This window comes from Strix aluco, chromosome 8 (genome assembly GCF_031877795.1).
Source record: "Strix aluco isolate bStrAlu1 chromosome 8, bStrAlu1.hap1, whole genome shotgun sequence".
Lineage (NCBI taxonomy): Eukaryota > Metazoa > Chordata > Aves > Strigiformes > Strigidae > Strix > Strix aluco.
The window spans coordinates 14,008,064-14,026,520 of record NC_133938.1 but is presented as its reverse complement, the minus strand read 5'-3'; the positions used below and the strand labels follow the sequence as shown (position 1 = coordinate 14,026,520).

Below are 18,457 nucleotides of genomic sequence, written 5' to 3'. Positions count from 1 at the left end.
AAAAGTTGAAGTATTTATTATTTAATATTAGATAATGGCTGAAGTCATCAGCTAAATGCTCATTTATCCTGGTCTTTACAGGCAGACCATGTTGCAGGTTTTAGCACTGCAACACTTCTATCTTTCACTGCTGCAACGGTGCAAGCACTACTGCTAAACAGATCATGATGAGCCACGTTGGGCTGAGCTAACAACTTGATTACTAACAATCACATAGCTGAAACATCCGTAAGTGATCTGCAGGAGCTCTTCCACTGGTTTCACCAAGGTCACAATTTCACACCTGATAAATCTCTACTAAGAATATCTGGGTTCACCCAAAATTTTGGGGATTTACATAATTAATCTGGAAAGTGCTAGAAGAGAGGAAATAATTTTGCAGAACTGTTTTTAACTGTGCTATTTTCTCTACCAGATTATTCCTCCTCTTAACAGCATACCTTTCTAATAAACTCTCCTTGAGGGCAAGACTTTAACATGCTACATTAATTTTGCCCAGGTAGATTCCAATTCATCATTCTTACATAAGTAGTCAAAAATCCAGATTACTCTGCTGGCAAAGTCTTGAAAAGTAAATTTTAATTGCTTTTACTTTAACAAATAGATATGGCACAGTATCTTACATATATACTTAGGATCAACACTTTTCCTTAATCCTTTTATTGCTTCAAGGACAGTTTAAAACATCCTTAAGATTGTCATCATTTCTGCTAGACTTGTTTGAAAAAGTCATTCCTGATACAACATAAATATTTTTCTGGTTCTGCCATCATTAACACCTTAAAACTCATGATATGACAGAACCTTTATCTGCAGTACTTCAGACCAAAGCTCTCTGGCCATCACAGAAACTATTTTTAATATTCACATAATTTAAATATAGCATTTGTGTTATGCTGCCTTTACTTTGTTTCTATTAATTTTTCACCAATTCATAGAGGGACAGCTTGTGACTGGTAAGGACCAATCTTATTCAGACAAGTCTTTAATTCTGTGCTACAAGCCTTATCTAGAGTGGCTGAGGCAGCCTGTGTACACATGGTAGAAAGATATCCAACCAGTAAATTATACTTTTTTCACGTTCTGCTGAGAAGACGAAAAATAAAAGTTAGTAATTTCACACAGAGGTTTGTCTCTTATTCCCTCACAAACTTGCGTTGAAACTAACAGGAATTCAGCACCTACTTGTCCAGCAGGATCTGGATCTTATTTGTCATCTCCTTTGGGGCTATTCCAGCATACTACACCTTAAACACTATCTTGAATAAATTTGTGCCTGAAGCCTAACTGCACCTAAGGCTAGAGGAGGGATATGCTAATCTATTGGGTACTGCAAACTGTATTAATTTCTGTAGGGTGAAAAATAATATGCATCTTTCAAAAATCTGTCCAAAAATCTCTGATTGCCTCCTAATTTTCAGGTAAAAGGTATTGCCATGGAATTAGCAGGTTTCCTTCTCTACACCACAGGCAGACTGAAAGGTATCTTAATCATCTGACTGAAGTAATTACTACTAAATAATGACTGAAGTCAACAATCAAATGCTGATTTATCCTGGTCTTTACAATCAGACTATGTAACACATTTAGCACTGAATACAAATTATAGACCCATATTAAAAAGGTATTCCTGTATTACTAATTGCAATACTAATTGCAATTACTAATTACTATACATATGTAATACGACTTTAGCGTAAGGTATAACACGCACATTTACTTAACAGGAGTATCAATCTTATATCCAAACACATTAGAGATTAACTCACAACCCTCATTCTTCACAGAGGCACCAAAAGCAAAAGGAAATCTTTACATTTCTCTCATTTTCAATTTCTGCTGCTATTCTGACACCAAGTGTCAAGACTGGTGTATGACAGCAGTTCTAAACAGTATACTAAGTAAAAAAAGATTTGAAAAATAAACAGTTCAAATTTTTGCTGCTGTGGTGAAGATGGTGATTTTGAACTTGCTGTTAGTGCAGGTATGCACAAGGACTCCTACACACTTACAATTTAGTAGTATTGTGAAATTTTTATTATAGAAAAATGCTACATAGTTCGGGGAATAAAAATTAAAACTCAGTCTCTATTTTGACTCCCTGAGCTAAACCTACTTTGTTTTGTTTACCACATTTATAAAATTAATATACCTAAGGATTAGCAGTAGGTATTCATTCCTCCTACGTTAAGTATCACTTTCTCATAGTACGCAGCTGGTAGGTAGACACAGAGCTTTGCCATACTGCTTCCTTCCAATTCTGAGTATAGCTGCTGTATGATTAGAGATCCACAAAAAAGTTGGGGAGCGGGAGAGCTGGCAGGCATATAGCAAAGGAGATGCTCTAGGGAATCCCAAACTCTTTTCTGCAGCATCCTTCTGCATTAGAGAGCGGAGTCCTCAGTAAAGGGTACAGAAATAGAAAAATTTGACACACAGATGAACAGGGATTATGTATCAATAAAGGAAGAGAGGAGGTTTGAGGATCAGCACATTAGTGAAGTGATCCATGCTTTAAAACTGTATCTATATAAGTACAATTCCTGTACTTGTTTTGCATGATTGTGTAGTGGCAAAGGAATTGAGCAACTGAGACTCAGGCTGAGGCAGCCCACACTGGAATGACTGCTCGAGAAAGCAAAATGGAAGAAAATCCATTCATAAATTTTCCACTTCAAAGAAAAAAAACCAAATGTACTTTCTTGTAGCAGTTATGTTACCTTGGGTGGACACCTGGCTGCAATGGACACCTGGCTGCAATCTGAAAGCAAACTTGCAACGCAATGCAATGTTGGGATTTCAATATCCAATGAACAAGGTGGACAGTCAGGTCACTCACCAAATGCTTTCATAGGCTCTATCAACTCCAGCTTAAACATCTGACCTTTCTCCAGATCTTTTAGCATTTTGGCAACTTCATAATGCCGACAATCTGACACATTTTTTCCATTTATAGTCTCTATGTGATCACCCACGCAGATCACTTTGATTTGGTCCATAAGGCTACCTTCTTTGATCCGCTATTGTTTAAAGAAAAAAAAAAAACACACCACAATTACAAATATTTCTTTAAAAGGTAAAGAGGTGACACCACAGAGTTTCAAGAATCTCAGTTAACAACATTACCATTGAGCTTATATCAGCAGTGCATTCTGTTGATAAGATTTTCATAAAACATACTTTGGAAAGCATTCTTTTTCAAACTATTTTAATAAACATTGACTATAAAATCAATAGGAAAAAAGAAAAAAATGCAATCATACTTTAGAAATTACAGCTTCTCAATAAGCTACTATATTTATGCTTTAAAAGTGAACCCAAACATGTCAGTAATGTGAATGTTTAATTGAGGTTTGGGTTTTTATTTTGATTTAATAGCTTGACAAGAATAGGAACAGAACTTTTCTCAAGTTTGGTCCAAGGACATAAGAAAATGTGTGTGACAGACTAAAAAATTACATACAATAAAGGGCTAGTCTTAATAAGACCCATCTATAGTGATAAAACTTCTACTGTTTTCCTCATCAAGCTATACAGCTGCATGTTAAAGTATTTCCGCTGAAGTAACAATAAAGAATAAGAAATTCTTCTAGATGCCATCTCATGGAATACAAATGAAAATGATCTAAAGGTCATAAAACATAACAGAAGTTAGTGTTTATAGTTTTTGTGAAGTGGAATTTAAAAAGCGAGAAAAAAAATCTTTAAAAGATCTCTATGATTTATCAAGCCTACTAAAGGACACTTAAAATCTCAGTGATTCTGTTTATTGTTGTTATATGCTGTCATCTTTGTTTATCATGTGCTTAAGTCACGTAAGCCGTTATCCCATGGCTATTTAATAGAAAAGCTATGACATAGTAGAATATCTTCGATTTTGTAGAGATAGGAATTTCATTCTAGTATCTTCCCAAATAACATACTTTTCAATAAGGACTGATGTTGTTCAGGCTAACTTGGAGTGAAATAACAGTGGGACAAGGGAGACAAACATATTACCACCTACTGCTATAACACCTAGCCTAGCTGCATAACCATCTCAGAAACCTGCTTCTACTTTATGTGCGCATGTCTGAGCCCACATACATGCCTCCATCTGAGAGAGTCAGTGGGAAGTGTGATAGTGCTCAGTGTCCTATAATATGTTGCAACAATTTTTAGCTTCAGGCTGAGTTTAACTCTTTCTAGCACTTTTTTCTTTAACCTAGATTAAAACCAAAAAGAAGCCTCATGCTGAATGAAGAGGTAGGTATCGTACACACACCAGAAACCCAGTCCCAAAGTCTCTTCCCAGGTGCCAGGATTCAAAAGCGTGCCTATGAGACTTCAATTAAAGTTTATTCTATGTGTTGAATTAATTTTTATTTAGCTTTTCTTCTTCACTTGGATCCTAACACCACAACTGTTTAAGTAACATTCACTGGCTATGTTAATTGTGTCATATCAAACTTTTTTTTCATATGACTTCGTTTTTATCATCACTCCAAGTTAACTGACTAGAGACAACCAAGCTACATTGTCACAGTAATTAAGATGCAATTGAAATGCCTGTATTTCAAGTGCTCTAAAGTCCATTTAGAAGCTAGGATCTACATTTCCTATGCAATGCCTAAAATTAATTGCACCGCTCCATTTTATAATGTCTCCTTATACACCAGTCAGTCATGCTTGAAGTTCTACTGTTATTCTTTGAATGGCTAATTTGATTCCATAGTACATCTTCCCATCTGGCCATGTACCCAGAAAACAAATTTGTGAAAGTAGAATGATACCAAGTTCTGTTCTTAGTAAGGCAAAACAACATTAGATTTCATAGGAAAAGAACGTACAGTTCAGAGCGTCAGGTTTAAAAACAGGCCGAATTATATACCAAACCTAGGAACTGCCCTGTTATTCAAACTACAATAAAATGACTACAGCCCATAACAGCTTTTAACAACCCACAGATAGGTAAATTTAATATTGTTGATGGAACATAATAACAATTCTTCAAGGAAAATAAATATATAAACAAAAAGAATTACATCAAACTTTGAAGTAGAGACATTTACCTAGACAACCAAGTATAAAAGATGCAGCTTTTACTTTTGCATATTTATTTTCTACGCTACTTTAAAAAAATCCATTAGCTAAATAGACAACAGCAACAAAGCTCCTAGAAACCTCCTTTAAACTGATGCATTCCCACAAAGACTGCACCATCTTCATTATACTGCTTATTATTAGACCAGTACAAGGACAATGATCTATTTGTTCAGACAAGTTTTATATGATTTACTAGAAATTACAGCTTGTCTTGATAATGTGATGAGGGTTTTCCAGTCTACTCCAATTATGCAGTGGTCTATGTGATGGCTGTTCTCTCTCTCCGTATTACCAACCAAGCACAGATAGAGTAACCCTCTGTACAGTGCTGCACATGTGAACTTTAATCACTGAAGCACTGCTTTCAATGCCTTTTTTTAAAATGCCACATAAGCAGCAGCGTGACTGAATGTTACAGGCTGCATGGATGCTGCCACTAGAAATTCAGAGTTCTGTGTCTATAAACATAAAAAAATTAGGCTATGGTTTTGCCAAAATTCTTACTGAAACCTCCACTGCATCTCAGCTTTCCCAAGCATGATCTCAATCACATTTTTCCGTAACAAAGACAAGCAAACCTATTTCTAAACCACATCTTGTTTTATAACCATGGTAGCTAAGGAATGAATTAAGAATACAACCTCTCGATACAAGAAGCTCTGTTTATAATAGCAATGAGAACAGTGATTGGGACACGAGTAATCGAAGATAATTGCCAGTGCCTCACTAATAATGGATAATTGGAGTAGATTAGAGCAAAGCATCTAAAAAAGGCAGAAAATGTGATTAAGGATCCTAATACCTAGTCCAGCAAGAAGGGCAGCATCATTTCCTCAACGTTACTTGTCTCAAAACATACTATCTGGAGGTCATACAGAAGAGAAGGAGGAAAGCAATTATGATTAATATATTATACATGTTACTGCCCATAGTTGCAACTCAAATTAATTGTGGTAAATTGTGTTAATCCATATCCTTAGCACCTTTTAATTCACCCTACCTAAGGCAATGATACTGGAAAGCCAAAAAAGCACTACACTTGCACCTATTCTTATACAGCACAAAGGCTTCTGCCCTGTGAACAGTCATAAAGACTGAAAGAACATGATCTCATTATCACATGAGTGACAGAAGTTCTATAAGCACCTAATAAATGACATCAGAAAATCACTTAAAAAAAAGGAGGGGGCAGATGCAAGCAGTATCTAACACCTACTACTTCAGGGTAGGTCAGAAAATACAATGGTCACATTGTAAAGCTGATACACATTACAGAAGCAATGAACAAATGAACTAATTTTGAATGACATGAAGTACAGAAATAGCTGAACTGATTTTGAATTATGCACCTAAAGAAAAGCAACTTTATTTTTTACTTACCATATATATAATAAAAGATTTTATAGTTCTAAAGGATCATTAAAACAGCAATTAACCTGTTATAGTAACAGAAGCTTCTATAGAGCAAAGTATTCCACTGGTAATTACATTTACCTTTATAAACGGACAGCCTGTTCCATTGTCTGTAATGGTAAGCCCAAGTACATCATCAGTTTTAAGAATTTCCACTTCTTTTCGTTGTCCTTTTATGTGGGCAAATATGAAATCTTCAAGGCCAATTTGTGCACCTAAGAGCTTGTCCATATCAGCTTTATGAGTGTTCAAAGTGCAAAACATAATCTGTGCATGAGGAAAGCAAACACGTTATCTTTAACAGTATATTAGGTTTGGTGAGCTTGATAAGAAGATAAAAAGGAGAGCATAGTTCTGGCCTCTCTGACAGATCCATAGCTGAAATGATAACTCTCCTTCTCCAGCTGTCCCAGGTGAGGTAACAGTCTCCATCCACGCACATGACAGGAAGCATCAATAGCTCAAACTCTGCAGACAAGAGCTGGCAGGAAGCAAAGGAAAGACACATATCTGTGTGAGCAGCCTCTCCCGGCCTGTCTCAGCACACCAACTCTGACACTGGCATCTTGAGCTACAGCAGAACAGCTTGTTCCAGAGGTTACAGTGAGCAAACCGAAGAGCCACCACCATCTTTTGCTTTATCGTTCACCCACCTCAAATTCCACAGGATTCAAACATCACTAGGGACTGCTTTAAAACAGAACTGCTTGAAAGCAGTTGCATGGGGAAAAAAGAGAGCTTATCAAAACAAAAGGGTCATGAGAGAGCATGAAATGTTTTATATTGCTCCATGTGTTCCCCCATTAGCTCGGAGCACATCATCTCCGATGGGTTTGCTTAGTTTCCTAACCCTTCTCCAGCATAAATGGGGGTCATCTCTGTTCCAGCTTCGTAAAAGCAAGGCTTAAGAAAAAGGGCAAATTGGTTCTTTATAAATCAGCCTTTCTGAGGGATTTCCTTTCAGCACTGGGTGTTAGGCACTCCTTTTTCTCTCTACATGTATACTAGTGGTTCTTTATTTTCCTGGGCATAGGCAAGATGAGACTAACCCTACTGTACAGGGTTAGTCTCTGGGACAGAGATGATGCTTTTGCCACATGGTGCTGCATGGAGGAATGTGGCCAGTCTGGGCAGGCTTCAGGCTTTCTGCTTTTCAAGTACAGGCTGTACTGAACAGCCTAGCCAAAAAACAAAAAAACACAACCCAGTGCTCCCCCTCGCAGCTAGAGTAACTACTCCTCCCCAACTCCTTTCCAAGGTGTAGCTGGGGAGGAGTGAGGGGAGCCCCGCACAGCCTTCTCCTGGGCAGCACCCAAAATGGAGAAACTCTGCACTCCAAGAGAAACTTAGAGAATCCCTAAAATCTACTTCACTGAGGCAAAGAGCACCCCTAAAGACCATCTTTCACTTGCAGCTGGAAACAGGGGAAGAGGAGGAGACTTGCCACCCCATTTGGCCATCCAGCACAGGTGTCAAAGCCACAGCTGCAAACCATCAGGCTCTGCTGCCAGCAGTATGCACATGGCTCTGACAGGACAGGAGATAAAAGTAGATACTCTTCTACCCCCTGCCTGTATCTGCTGGACATTATTTTCCTTCAGAGCGCACCGTGGATCCCCTTGCAGCTCACTGCCCGCACAGCTCAAATTAAGAAGTACAAAAAGCAATGCCAACACATGAAAAGAAGAACACAGTGGGAAACCAGCCTAGCATTTGAGAAAAACAGCAGGAGGACGTCGCTCTGTGTCCTTTATGTTTGCTACCACTCCAGTGGCAGTACCTGGGGAGCAGTGGGCGAGGCCAGCTGCCCCAAAACCCAGACACAGACCTCTGCCCACAGCCTGCCAAACCCACCACTGCTTCACTGGAAGCGGGGGTCTCCTTCTGCCTTCCCGACTTCCCTCACTACACTTGGAAAAGTTACAAGGTTTTCTGCACCAGAACACTTCAACTGCCTTTTCTTTCCTTCCGGCACACTGGACAACAGCAGAAAAATTGAAATGAAAGTCACCAACCTATTCAAATCTATTTCAGGTCAAATGAGGGGCGAATACTTTTCCTAATGTATTTCACCAAGGGCATTTAAGTTTCTGAAGCTTTCTAGAACTTAGATTCTATAACTATTGGGGGTTTTGGTTTTAAACATTGAAAGTTTTGTAGTGAGATGGTGTTTCTTGATGAGAGGGGGGGCTTGTTATTAGTTTTAAAAAAACCAACCCAAACAGCTCTACTTCAAAGCCTAATTGCTTGTCTCATACAATCCATCAAACATCAACTGTGATCTAACAATTTAACAATGAGAGTCATAATAGCACAGCCTTAACAGACATTTGTTTTATTTTCTCAGGTAATGCAAAGTTTTTCAGCTAACCAATACTCGAGCAGTAATATCACCTAGAGGAATTCAGCTGGCTTTAAGTAGAAAACTAAATTTTAATTTATAAATAATCATCTCTAATCATCAGCTTTTTTTTAAACCAAGAAGGTTCAATTCAAACAGACTATATAAAGTTCACATATACATTTTCAGCTCTCTCTCATACATAACTTGGCCAGTTTACAACTGCAACTCAGTTCTTGTTCTTACAATGTACAACAAGCACTGTATCTTTACATTTTAGACATTAGCATCCTTCATCTGACCTTGTCAAACAGACAATCATCTAGTAACTACTGTCACACTTTTGAATAGATAAAATTGGCAACAGAGCAGAAATGTGATATTTAGAAACCCGATCCAGAGTTTCTCTTTTTAGACCTTCATCTGGATGGCATTCCTACTACAGCCTATAAGTCTGCAGAATTTTCTGTGAGTCAGTTCTGTGCTAACCACAAGGCTGAGAGAGCATCAGCCAGTCAAAAATAAAACTTAAATCATTCTTTATCCTCTTTAGTGAACAACTGCTTTTTCTCAGAACAGATATATGCAGAGTAATGTACTAAAGATGTACCTACCCAGGATAATATACAGTTACACCATCTATCAGTTACAGCACAGCTTTATTTGTACATGACTGAAATGTGTCAATTTAAAAAAAAAAAGTATTTTTTCATAGATTTTACTTACCTAATAACAGCTTATACACGTAAGTACTTAAACAACATCTACTATAGTACACCTTCCATTCACTGAAAGCTTGGTATATTTTTAATAATAATTTTCTTGCCCAGAAACGAAGCAGGAAAAAAATTCAATGTGCAATTTTCATTGTTAAGCCTTTTCTCTCTCTTTCTACCCTCAACCTTCATATGGATTCGATCTTTAACTCAGCATACCAGTGCTGTGACATTTCATGCCAACTTTAGCAAGATATTTTAAATCATAACTGTTACATCAGTCACGAAGTATCTAGGATACCTCCTTCAGCTGAGAGTTCTCTTGTGCAGCACACAGAACAAGGAAATTCCACTCAGCTGGCAGGGACCAGGGCTTATGCACAACCTTATAAAATAGATTTGTCAGATAAGATTACTAACAGATTATTCCCTGCCTCAGTATTTTCAATAGGAAGAGACTACATTAGCCAATAAAAAAAGGGTTACACTCCGTGTTATATAAAGGAACTGTATTAGCTAAGAAAGAGAGGGTTACGCTATGTGTTATATAAAGTATATATGCAGTAGCATATTGTATATGCTATATATTAATTACATTCTCATCTTCCATGTTAAGCCTACACCTTGAGAAGAACTCAAAAATAAGTTGACTGATAGATGGCATACTCAGAAGCTATTAAAAGTGCTTTTAAAATCAATAGATCTCAGATGACTTCACAGAGGAGATCATAATCACTTTCTGTATTTAAGAGATGGGGAAATGGTAATTCTACTTCTGAGCAAGATGTAACACCCACTGATATCCCTATATACATAGACGTCATTATATCAAGGAATCACCAACGCATTTTCTGGGCACCTTACTCACTTTATCCTCCCTGAGGAAAATGTGGGGACCTTGACTAGCTGCAGCAACAGCTAGAGTAACCAAGTCCTCCAAGTTCTAGTGTGCTTTTGGTACTCTATCAGGTATGCAACTTTGCCTGCCCGATACAGCACTAAAAAATAAGCATTCAATGTTTTACTGTTCTTTTTTTAAACCCAGAACACAGAAGAATTACAGTGTAAATTCTTCCACACAGCTCAAAAGTATTTCAAAAACAGATCATTATCAAAGCAAGCATCACACGTAATACGGGTGTGAAATTTAAGCACTGCTTAGGGGAACAGCAAGCAAACAATTGTTGCCATAGGGTTGGAAGGAGGTGGTCTGTAGGGAATGTTAAGTTGTTCATTTAAAGTCTTCAGTCTGTAGGCAAAATTGTGAACAATTTGTTTTGACAGATAAGCATATACCTTAAAACTTAGAACATTTTGGTGATGAGGATTTCACAAGCTGACCCTTTTCTCTAACCTCCTAAAATACACTTCGGATTTTTTCTTGTTATAAGGTCACTTTTATTCAGAAACCTAAGTTTCAGCAGTGGCTTATTTTTCAGTATTCTTTCATAAAAGTTTAAGTTGAACAGGTTTAAATCAAATACTTCTATGAAAGTTTAATGTGGCACAGCCTCACATTATACTTAACTCTTTAGCATGAGGAGACAAGGCCCATGGAACAACAGCCCAGACCCAAGCTCAGCAGTTGAACTCTTGTTACTGGAAGACACAGAGGGAGCTGCATTTCTGCCCTCAATGCTACTGGGAAGGTCTCCCTTTTCCTGTATTCCCCTTATGAAACAAAATTCCTTCCACTGTGAAATTAAACCCCAACCTCCATGAGCTCTTGACAGACACACCCACTAAGCATTCAACTTACCTCACCAGCCCCACCATACCTCACCTTCCAAAGCAAACAAAATAATCAAAAAGTGCAAATTATGAGTACACAAACCAAAAGTCGATATAGCTTCTGTGGTTTACAATTTCCTTCTCATCTGAACGAGAAATATAGTTGGACTTTCAATATCCACGTTCCCAGTGCCCGATTAGCTACTTTGAATACTGTAAAGCCCTGTGCTCCCACAGGAGCACACCACAACCACCACATACTTTAACAGACCCACATTGTCCTTTGGTCAGTGCTCATTCATTTATCATACAGGCTGCACTTAGCATTTTCTCTCTTACAGGGAGCATAACAGTCCCTGCTACATTTCCCAATAGTCACAATGGAGTAGTAATCCTAAATGGCCAAGACCATACATAAATACTTTTTCCAACTACTTTTCCTACTTCATCCTCTATAGAAAAAATCAGGGAGATATTTGTATTATTTATGCAAGTAGAAACATACACATAACTGTGGATGGGTAGTGTCGTTACTTAAGAATTGCATCTAATTTTTTTTAGCTCTGTGCTTCCTTGTTGAAACCCTGTTGAAGAAATAAAGTTAAATGTCAAGGCCAACGTGATCTACCTCAAACAGCACTCATATTAATGATACAGGCAATGCACTGCTAGAAGCTATCTTCACTCCTTCTCCCTGTGGAAAGAACATTCACGTTGAACAAGGAAAAGAAAAAATGCTGGTCATGGTAAAAGTCAGAGAGGTAGGCAGAGATGCAGGCTGAGTGTCAGGTTCAAAAGGGATAACTGATATATATATTCACCTAGGAAGATGGATGAAGAATGAAGTACCTAGACAAGAAAAGGTGAGTACAGGAAAAGCCTCAGAAAGCTGCTGTTATGGCTCACTCCTTCACAGACGCCTAGCAAACATCATAAGAGTGGAGGAGTGTCACCTCTGAAGCTATACCTGTCTTGTTCTGTCCCCATCCTACCCTACTCATGATCCAGGTCTGCACAGAAGTTTTTGTCAGTGTCTGTTCAACAAATACTGTGTTTTATACAAGCTTCTCTCTGTCACTGTTGGCAGTCAGTCACAAACCCTGGAAAGGATTCTCTAGCAGAAGCTAAACTCATCTGGTCCTGCAAGATGTGATACAAAGAGGAAATGAGGTGCTGTAACCATGCAGAGTCGAAAAGAGAAGCAACAGATGACAAGTATAGCTCATCCTGAACCATACTAGAACACTGAAGTACAAGAATCCATACCCTTGCCTATACTGCAGTAAACTCACATATCCTATTGAATATATTCACTTCTGCAACAGTTATCCAAATGCTCTCTACGCTGAGCTCTTCCCCTCACCCCACCCCCCGCTATTTTCCACCTCAGTCACTACAGGGCAGAGATCTCTCTGATAGTACTTGTTTCCGAAGGCATTCAGGTATCACACTGCCCATAGGCTTCAGCATAGCTAGGTCACAGAAACTTTCCTAGACAGGTAACACCTACAAATGGCATTTGAGTACCTCAGTGTCTTTCAGTTTGATGAGGTGTAGCTTCTGATGTTATTCTTTACACCAAAAGCAGCTTTAATAAATAGATAATACTATTTAAAATATCCAGTCTTTCCTTACTTTCAGCAAGTTCAGCAGTTGCTAATAAAGTCACATTTCATGGCACCCCTTGCCATTCACTGATCTATCCTATTTTATCTTGTCAATCCAAAATTTTGTGGCAAGACTCTGTTCCAGGTTCTTCACTCTGCTGTGACACCTTTATACCAGGAAGTATTTTGGATCCCTATTTTCACTTCATACAACTTAGTTTCCTAAAGCCAATTGAATTTCTTGAGTAAAAGATTTTAAGTTCAGTGCCTCCAGCAATAATTCTCCATCCATTTTTACCAATAAACCACGTTTTAAAAAAACCACAAGAAAACAAAAAACATTTGGTAATGTGACAGTAGAGAAAAAAAGAAAAGATACTTCTCTGGTTTAGAACAAGGCTGGCAATAGATGCACATGAACCATGTGGTGCTTCCTCTAAAACCTTTGGGGATGTCAGACTATACATCTAGCAGGAGAAATGGGAGCACACCATTCATACAAAATTGAATTTCCTGGTGAACCTGTTCTTTCTCAAGTTGGTGATGCCAAAAATCAGTAACAAAAGTTCAACAGTGGAAGAAAGAAAACTAAAATAGAAGATATTCTGACAATTATGAGAACTTGAGAGTAGAAGGTATAACTGAAGATGGAACAGAACCAAAGGGGAACAGCAGCTCAGTATGGAAAGAAAATGGAGAAGCAGAAGGTCAGAAGGCAGCTGGGAAGGTCCGGGACGTAGGTGCATTGGCTGGCAATGGTACTGGTACTTAATTACTTCATGCACCAGTGACTGGTTAAACTGTATTCACGGCTACTGCCACTTTTCTTTTACAATTTACTGTTTGAAATGGTGCTAGGTCAAGCCGCAGCAAACTCTCTGAACAAAGTCTATAGTAGTAGTCTTTACTACTTTAAAAGAGCCAGCTACAAATAAGAAAACAAGCTGTATAGCCCCATGCAGGCACAACGAAATGCTAGCACTTTGTTTCAATTTGCCACTCAGAGGTTAAGGTTCATAGAACCACGTAGGAAGAACTTGATATGGCCACTATCTTTTAACTAAGAGAAAACAACGCATTTACAAACACAAATGAATCATTATCCAAACAAATGTTTAAAACTTGGCTCAGAAAAAAAGATCAAAGAGGCAGCAGGGTTAAAAAATATCCTGTTACTGATTTAAATAACCTCACTTCAAGAGTGGGATTTTTAAAGTAATTACCTGGCAAACCAGAAAACTTTTCAAACGTCACATTCAGTTGGAATTTTAAAATGTAGCCAGATTTAAAACATTTATACCCCCTATTGCCTTCATTCTGGGTATTTACCCTTATGGATCCATTGTTGTGGTTGGGGTTTTTTAAACTGGAACGAATCGCTACAGTCAGTAATTCCTGCGCTGGAAATAACTCATCCGCTCAGCTGCGATACAAACGGTTTGACCCAGCGCTGAAGCGCCGTGTTAAACAGCAGGCTGGCAACAGGTTAACCCAGACACCAGAGATGTTTTGGGTAAAAGGGCCACCGCGTTTCCGTTTAAAAATATTAAATACAGTTATGCCTATATTCTTTCCCGTATGGTAACGCTCACATGGAAATAGAAAAAGGAATTTTTTCCCCCCCAAAGTGGAAAATACCCACGTCCGCAAAAAATTTGCAAAGCCACCTCCCACCGGCAGCCGCGGCGCAGAAGTTACCCGAGTCCCCCCGGGCGCTGCCGGCCGTACCTCGGCGGGGTGGATGTGGAACGCCTCGGCGATCTTGGCGTAGAGCTGGCGGGCGCTGCCGAAGCCCTCCACGCGGCCCGTGGGGCTGCCGTGCGCCAGCTGCGTGTGGAACTGCAGCCGCGACGCGCTCGCGGCCGGGGCCGGGTCCGGGGCCCCCGCGGGGGTGGGGGCCGGGGCCGGGGCCGGGGCCTCGCTCTCCACCAGCTTGAGGGTCTCCTTGGACTTGTCCTTCTTCTTGCTCCTCAGCCCCAGCGGCATCTTCCACGCCTGTAACGGGCTCCTGCCGCCGCCGGCCACCCGCGCTGGACTCTGCCCCCGGCGCCGCCCTAGCCATGCCGCCGGCAGGTGAGGCCCGGGCCCGGCGGCCGCCCCGCCCCGCCCCGCCCCGCCCGCTGCCCGGCTGTCCCCGGCGGGTCGGGGGGGCACCGGGGCTCTGCCCTGCCTGCGCCCCCACCCCGCCAGCCTCGGCCACAGCGGGACCCCCAAAGCCTCCCCCGCCTCCCCGCCGCCCACCGTGGAAGCCACAACCGGCCATGACTACAGCGGAGGCACACGGCCTTGGGACAGGAGCTACTGGCACAAATAAATAACCCTTCCTGCCCACGGCAGCGAACGGGGCTGCGCCAAGAATGCCGAGCTTGCCAAAGACTGGTACGGCCCATTATCTGGTCCCTGCAAAGATAGCTCTTCCACTTTTTTCTACTTGTGCATTATGTAAAGTGTATACTGTGAAGTGTACTTGCATACCTTTAATGTTTTTCCCTAAATTGTACACAAATCCAGACCATAAAAAGTTTACCCTCTTTCCACTCACTAGTTCAGGAATTTCTACTAATAAGGAAGTACTAAATATTGATCAGAATAGGTTTATATCCTCTCAGGATTAACAAAGCAACAGCCATATAAGCAAAGTTTAAGAGGCTTCCTATGGAACTGGGCAAAAGCTTTGTAATACTGAGATTTAACATATATATATTTGAAACGTGTATTTTCTAACATTTTGTAGATTTAAAATGTTTCCTTCTCCACCATGGAATAGGGACATGTATTTTATAGACTGAGATGTTCACATGTTACAGAAGACATCTGTGCTCCAATGTAACTACACTCACCTCAGTGGAATTGCTCCATTTTCACTGGTGTACTGAACCCACTCAAAATGTGAAGAGTGGAAATTTCATGAGGCAACATCCAGCACTTCCAAAGCAATCTGCTATAAAGCTGCAGAGGGAAGCAGCATTGCCTTACCACATCTTCTGACTCGCAGAATAGAAGAGACAAACCACTTTTGAAAGGAAAAAAAAAAAAAAAAAAAAGGATTCTGGCACATTGAGTTAGACCAGGTAAGCACAGGAGAAGTGAATTATTAGGAGGCAGCCCAGAGTCAAAAGTTCTTAGCATAGCTAATCAGAGAGTACCTAGAGCATCTCAGAAAATACATACAACTTCTAAACTGCTCACATGTAGGGAAAAATAGGTTTGAAGTCAGCTGGATTTCAGTCTTTGCAGCTAGCATGTGGTAAGATTTAACCAAATACTCAAAAATGCCTTTTACCCAATTCTAATCAAAGACAATTGGATTAAAGATTGTTATTCATTTTCTAGTCATTTCCACCAATAAAAAACACATTACAGAATAAACTTTCCATCACACTTCAATAGCTGACTTTCCAGTCCAGTTTGAAACCAGAAAACTTGAACTGAACATTTCTTTGAACTTGGAGAACTGTGTGTACTTTTTCCCATTATTGGAATGCAATTCAGACAGCACATTGGCGTAGATTGGATGAGATTGCTGTGAGATGAAATGGGATAAATAACAGTACCAAACTGTTTATGTTCATTCACATATTTAGGGGTTTTTGTTGTTTGGCAATTTTAAATGGGGAATTTCTTTTAAAACATGCCTTTTTCCATTTACTGAAATGTATTATAAAGGAATTGGTGACATCAACAAGTATTTATGTCTTGTCTCTGCCAACAGTGGTCTCTACCAACTCATTCCTCATCTTCTAAAAAGATAATTGGATCAATCTCAAAAAACAGTAAATACTGTTTACGGTCATCACTGATGTTACAATTTAGTTAATGTAAATTAAAACAGTCATGTTTCCATATAGCAACATACAGCAGTTGTGCAGATTTGTTTTATTTTAAAAACTCACAGATATTGACATATCCCTACACTTAGATATCTGTTGCAAAACTTTCTTCAATGACAGTGTTGATGTTTCCATGTTTCATATGGAGATGGATGGAAAAAGACAGCTGAAGTTGTACAAGAACTATGCTGATCCTACTTAAAGCCTGGGGCAACAGCATCAGTTTTTAACTGCAAAAGAAAAAATGATGAGACCAACAGAGCCGACTGAATAAACTGAAGATCACATCGTACTGTTTAATACAAACAGTATGGAGCATGTATATGCCATCATTACTTACATGATGTAACAGGTGATATTGAACTTTTTTGTTGTTTAAGTCAGAGGAAAATTGCACATATGCTAAATTATTCTCGAAAGCCAAACCTAGAGCAGCGTCTACATGAAACTGTCATAGCAGCCCGCAGCTTTGGCAAGAAACTGTAAAGAAGTGTTCAACACTCAGTTTCATCCATCCATTACTGCTACATGTCCTTATAGTTTATTAAGCTGCAAATGCTATTTATTAATATTGCTCTGATCATGCATTAGCAGCTTCAACCATTTAGTTTTAGTGAGCATAACACAGTGTTGACTGAGTGATCTGCAGAGCTAGAAATGAGTCAGACTGCTGAGAACCTTAAAAAATAGAAACCTATAATGGACACAAGACATCTTCTCCAACTACAACCAGTCCTGCTCTCAGGCTTCCTTGAATGTGTACCCACTAGGGAAACATCTGCCAACATTAATGAACACAAATTAAAACTAGATCATGAATCCAAAGAAGCCTCCAGCAATTCAGGATAGCTAGGATCCAAAAATTACTTACATTTCACTTTTTGTAAGTGACATTGTCAGAGAATTAACCATTTAAATAAAAATGTTAATAATCCATTATTAGCCTTGGTTTTAGAAGGAAAAATAAACCATGTACTAAGAAAAATAATGGAAAAATGGGTTTCAGTCCTTTTATCCTATGATTATATTGCACACTGCAGCTTATCACATTCTTCACTTTCTCAGCCATAGTACTTAGGTTGCAAGAATCGCAGCATGCAACATCCATAACGTTTGTGGAGAAATAAAACACAGCCATGTTACTGAATATGAAATGCCACAGCGCTATACTGCAAACTATCAGTATATAAAATTGTTTAACTACACATAAATTATATATATATATATATATGTACCTGTGAAGATCTTACCTGCAGCATATTACATCTTTCTGGTCATTCATGTTCCAAATTAATGTTCCAAACTGCTTAAAAGAATTACAAGTGTGACCACAAAATGAAGAGCTTTTCTAAGATATTTCAGGACCTTATCTTGTTTAATCTAGTGAAATTAAGACTGAGAAAAAATATAGCATGGTAGCATTACACTGATATAAATTATCTAAACAAAAGAATGTTGATAAAAATAAAATTGAAATTTCCTACTCATTAATAATGTTAAAAACTATTTTTAAAACCATCAGAGGATACTGCAAAACAAAGCCTTTCAATAAGATTGTATTTCCTCCAGAACTGCCTGTGACAGGAGGGGCCCAAACTCCATTCCCAAAACTTACTGATCTTCTGAGAGTTTGTTCATACTACATTAAGTATTGATATTTTGGCTTTGACACATAAAAAACATCAGCTAGTAAAACCATCCTCTGAAAGTCCATACAGCAGCAATAAACTCACT

At 39.0% G+C, this 18,457-nt stretch overlaps 1 protein-coding gene across 1 annotated transcript in view; it reads right to left on the bottom strand.

Annotated features, from left to right (window-relative positions):
- The window catches only part of GIPC2 (GIPC PDZ domain containing family member 2), a 29,015-nt gene extending 12,636 nt beyond the window's left edge, over positions 1 to 16,379 (bottom strand). Inside the window, exons 1-4 of the mRNA XM_074832347.1 lie at positions 15,734 to 16,379; positions 14,622 to 14,947; positions 6,580 to 6,765; positions 2,840 to 3,020 (exon numbers count right to left, since the gene is read on the bottom strand). Of these exons, the coding sequence (XP_074688448.1) occupies positions 2,840 to 3,020; positions 6,580 to 6,765; positions 14,622 to 14,879 (625 nt within the window). The 5' untranslated portion in view covers positions 14,880 to 14,947; positions 15,734 to 16,379. The remainder of the gene's footprint in view (positions 1 to 2,839; positions 3,021 to 6,579; positions 6,766 to 14,621; positions 14,948 to 15,733) is intronic.
- Between the last annotated feature and the right edge of the window lie 2,078 nt (positions 16,380 to 18,457).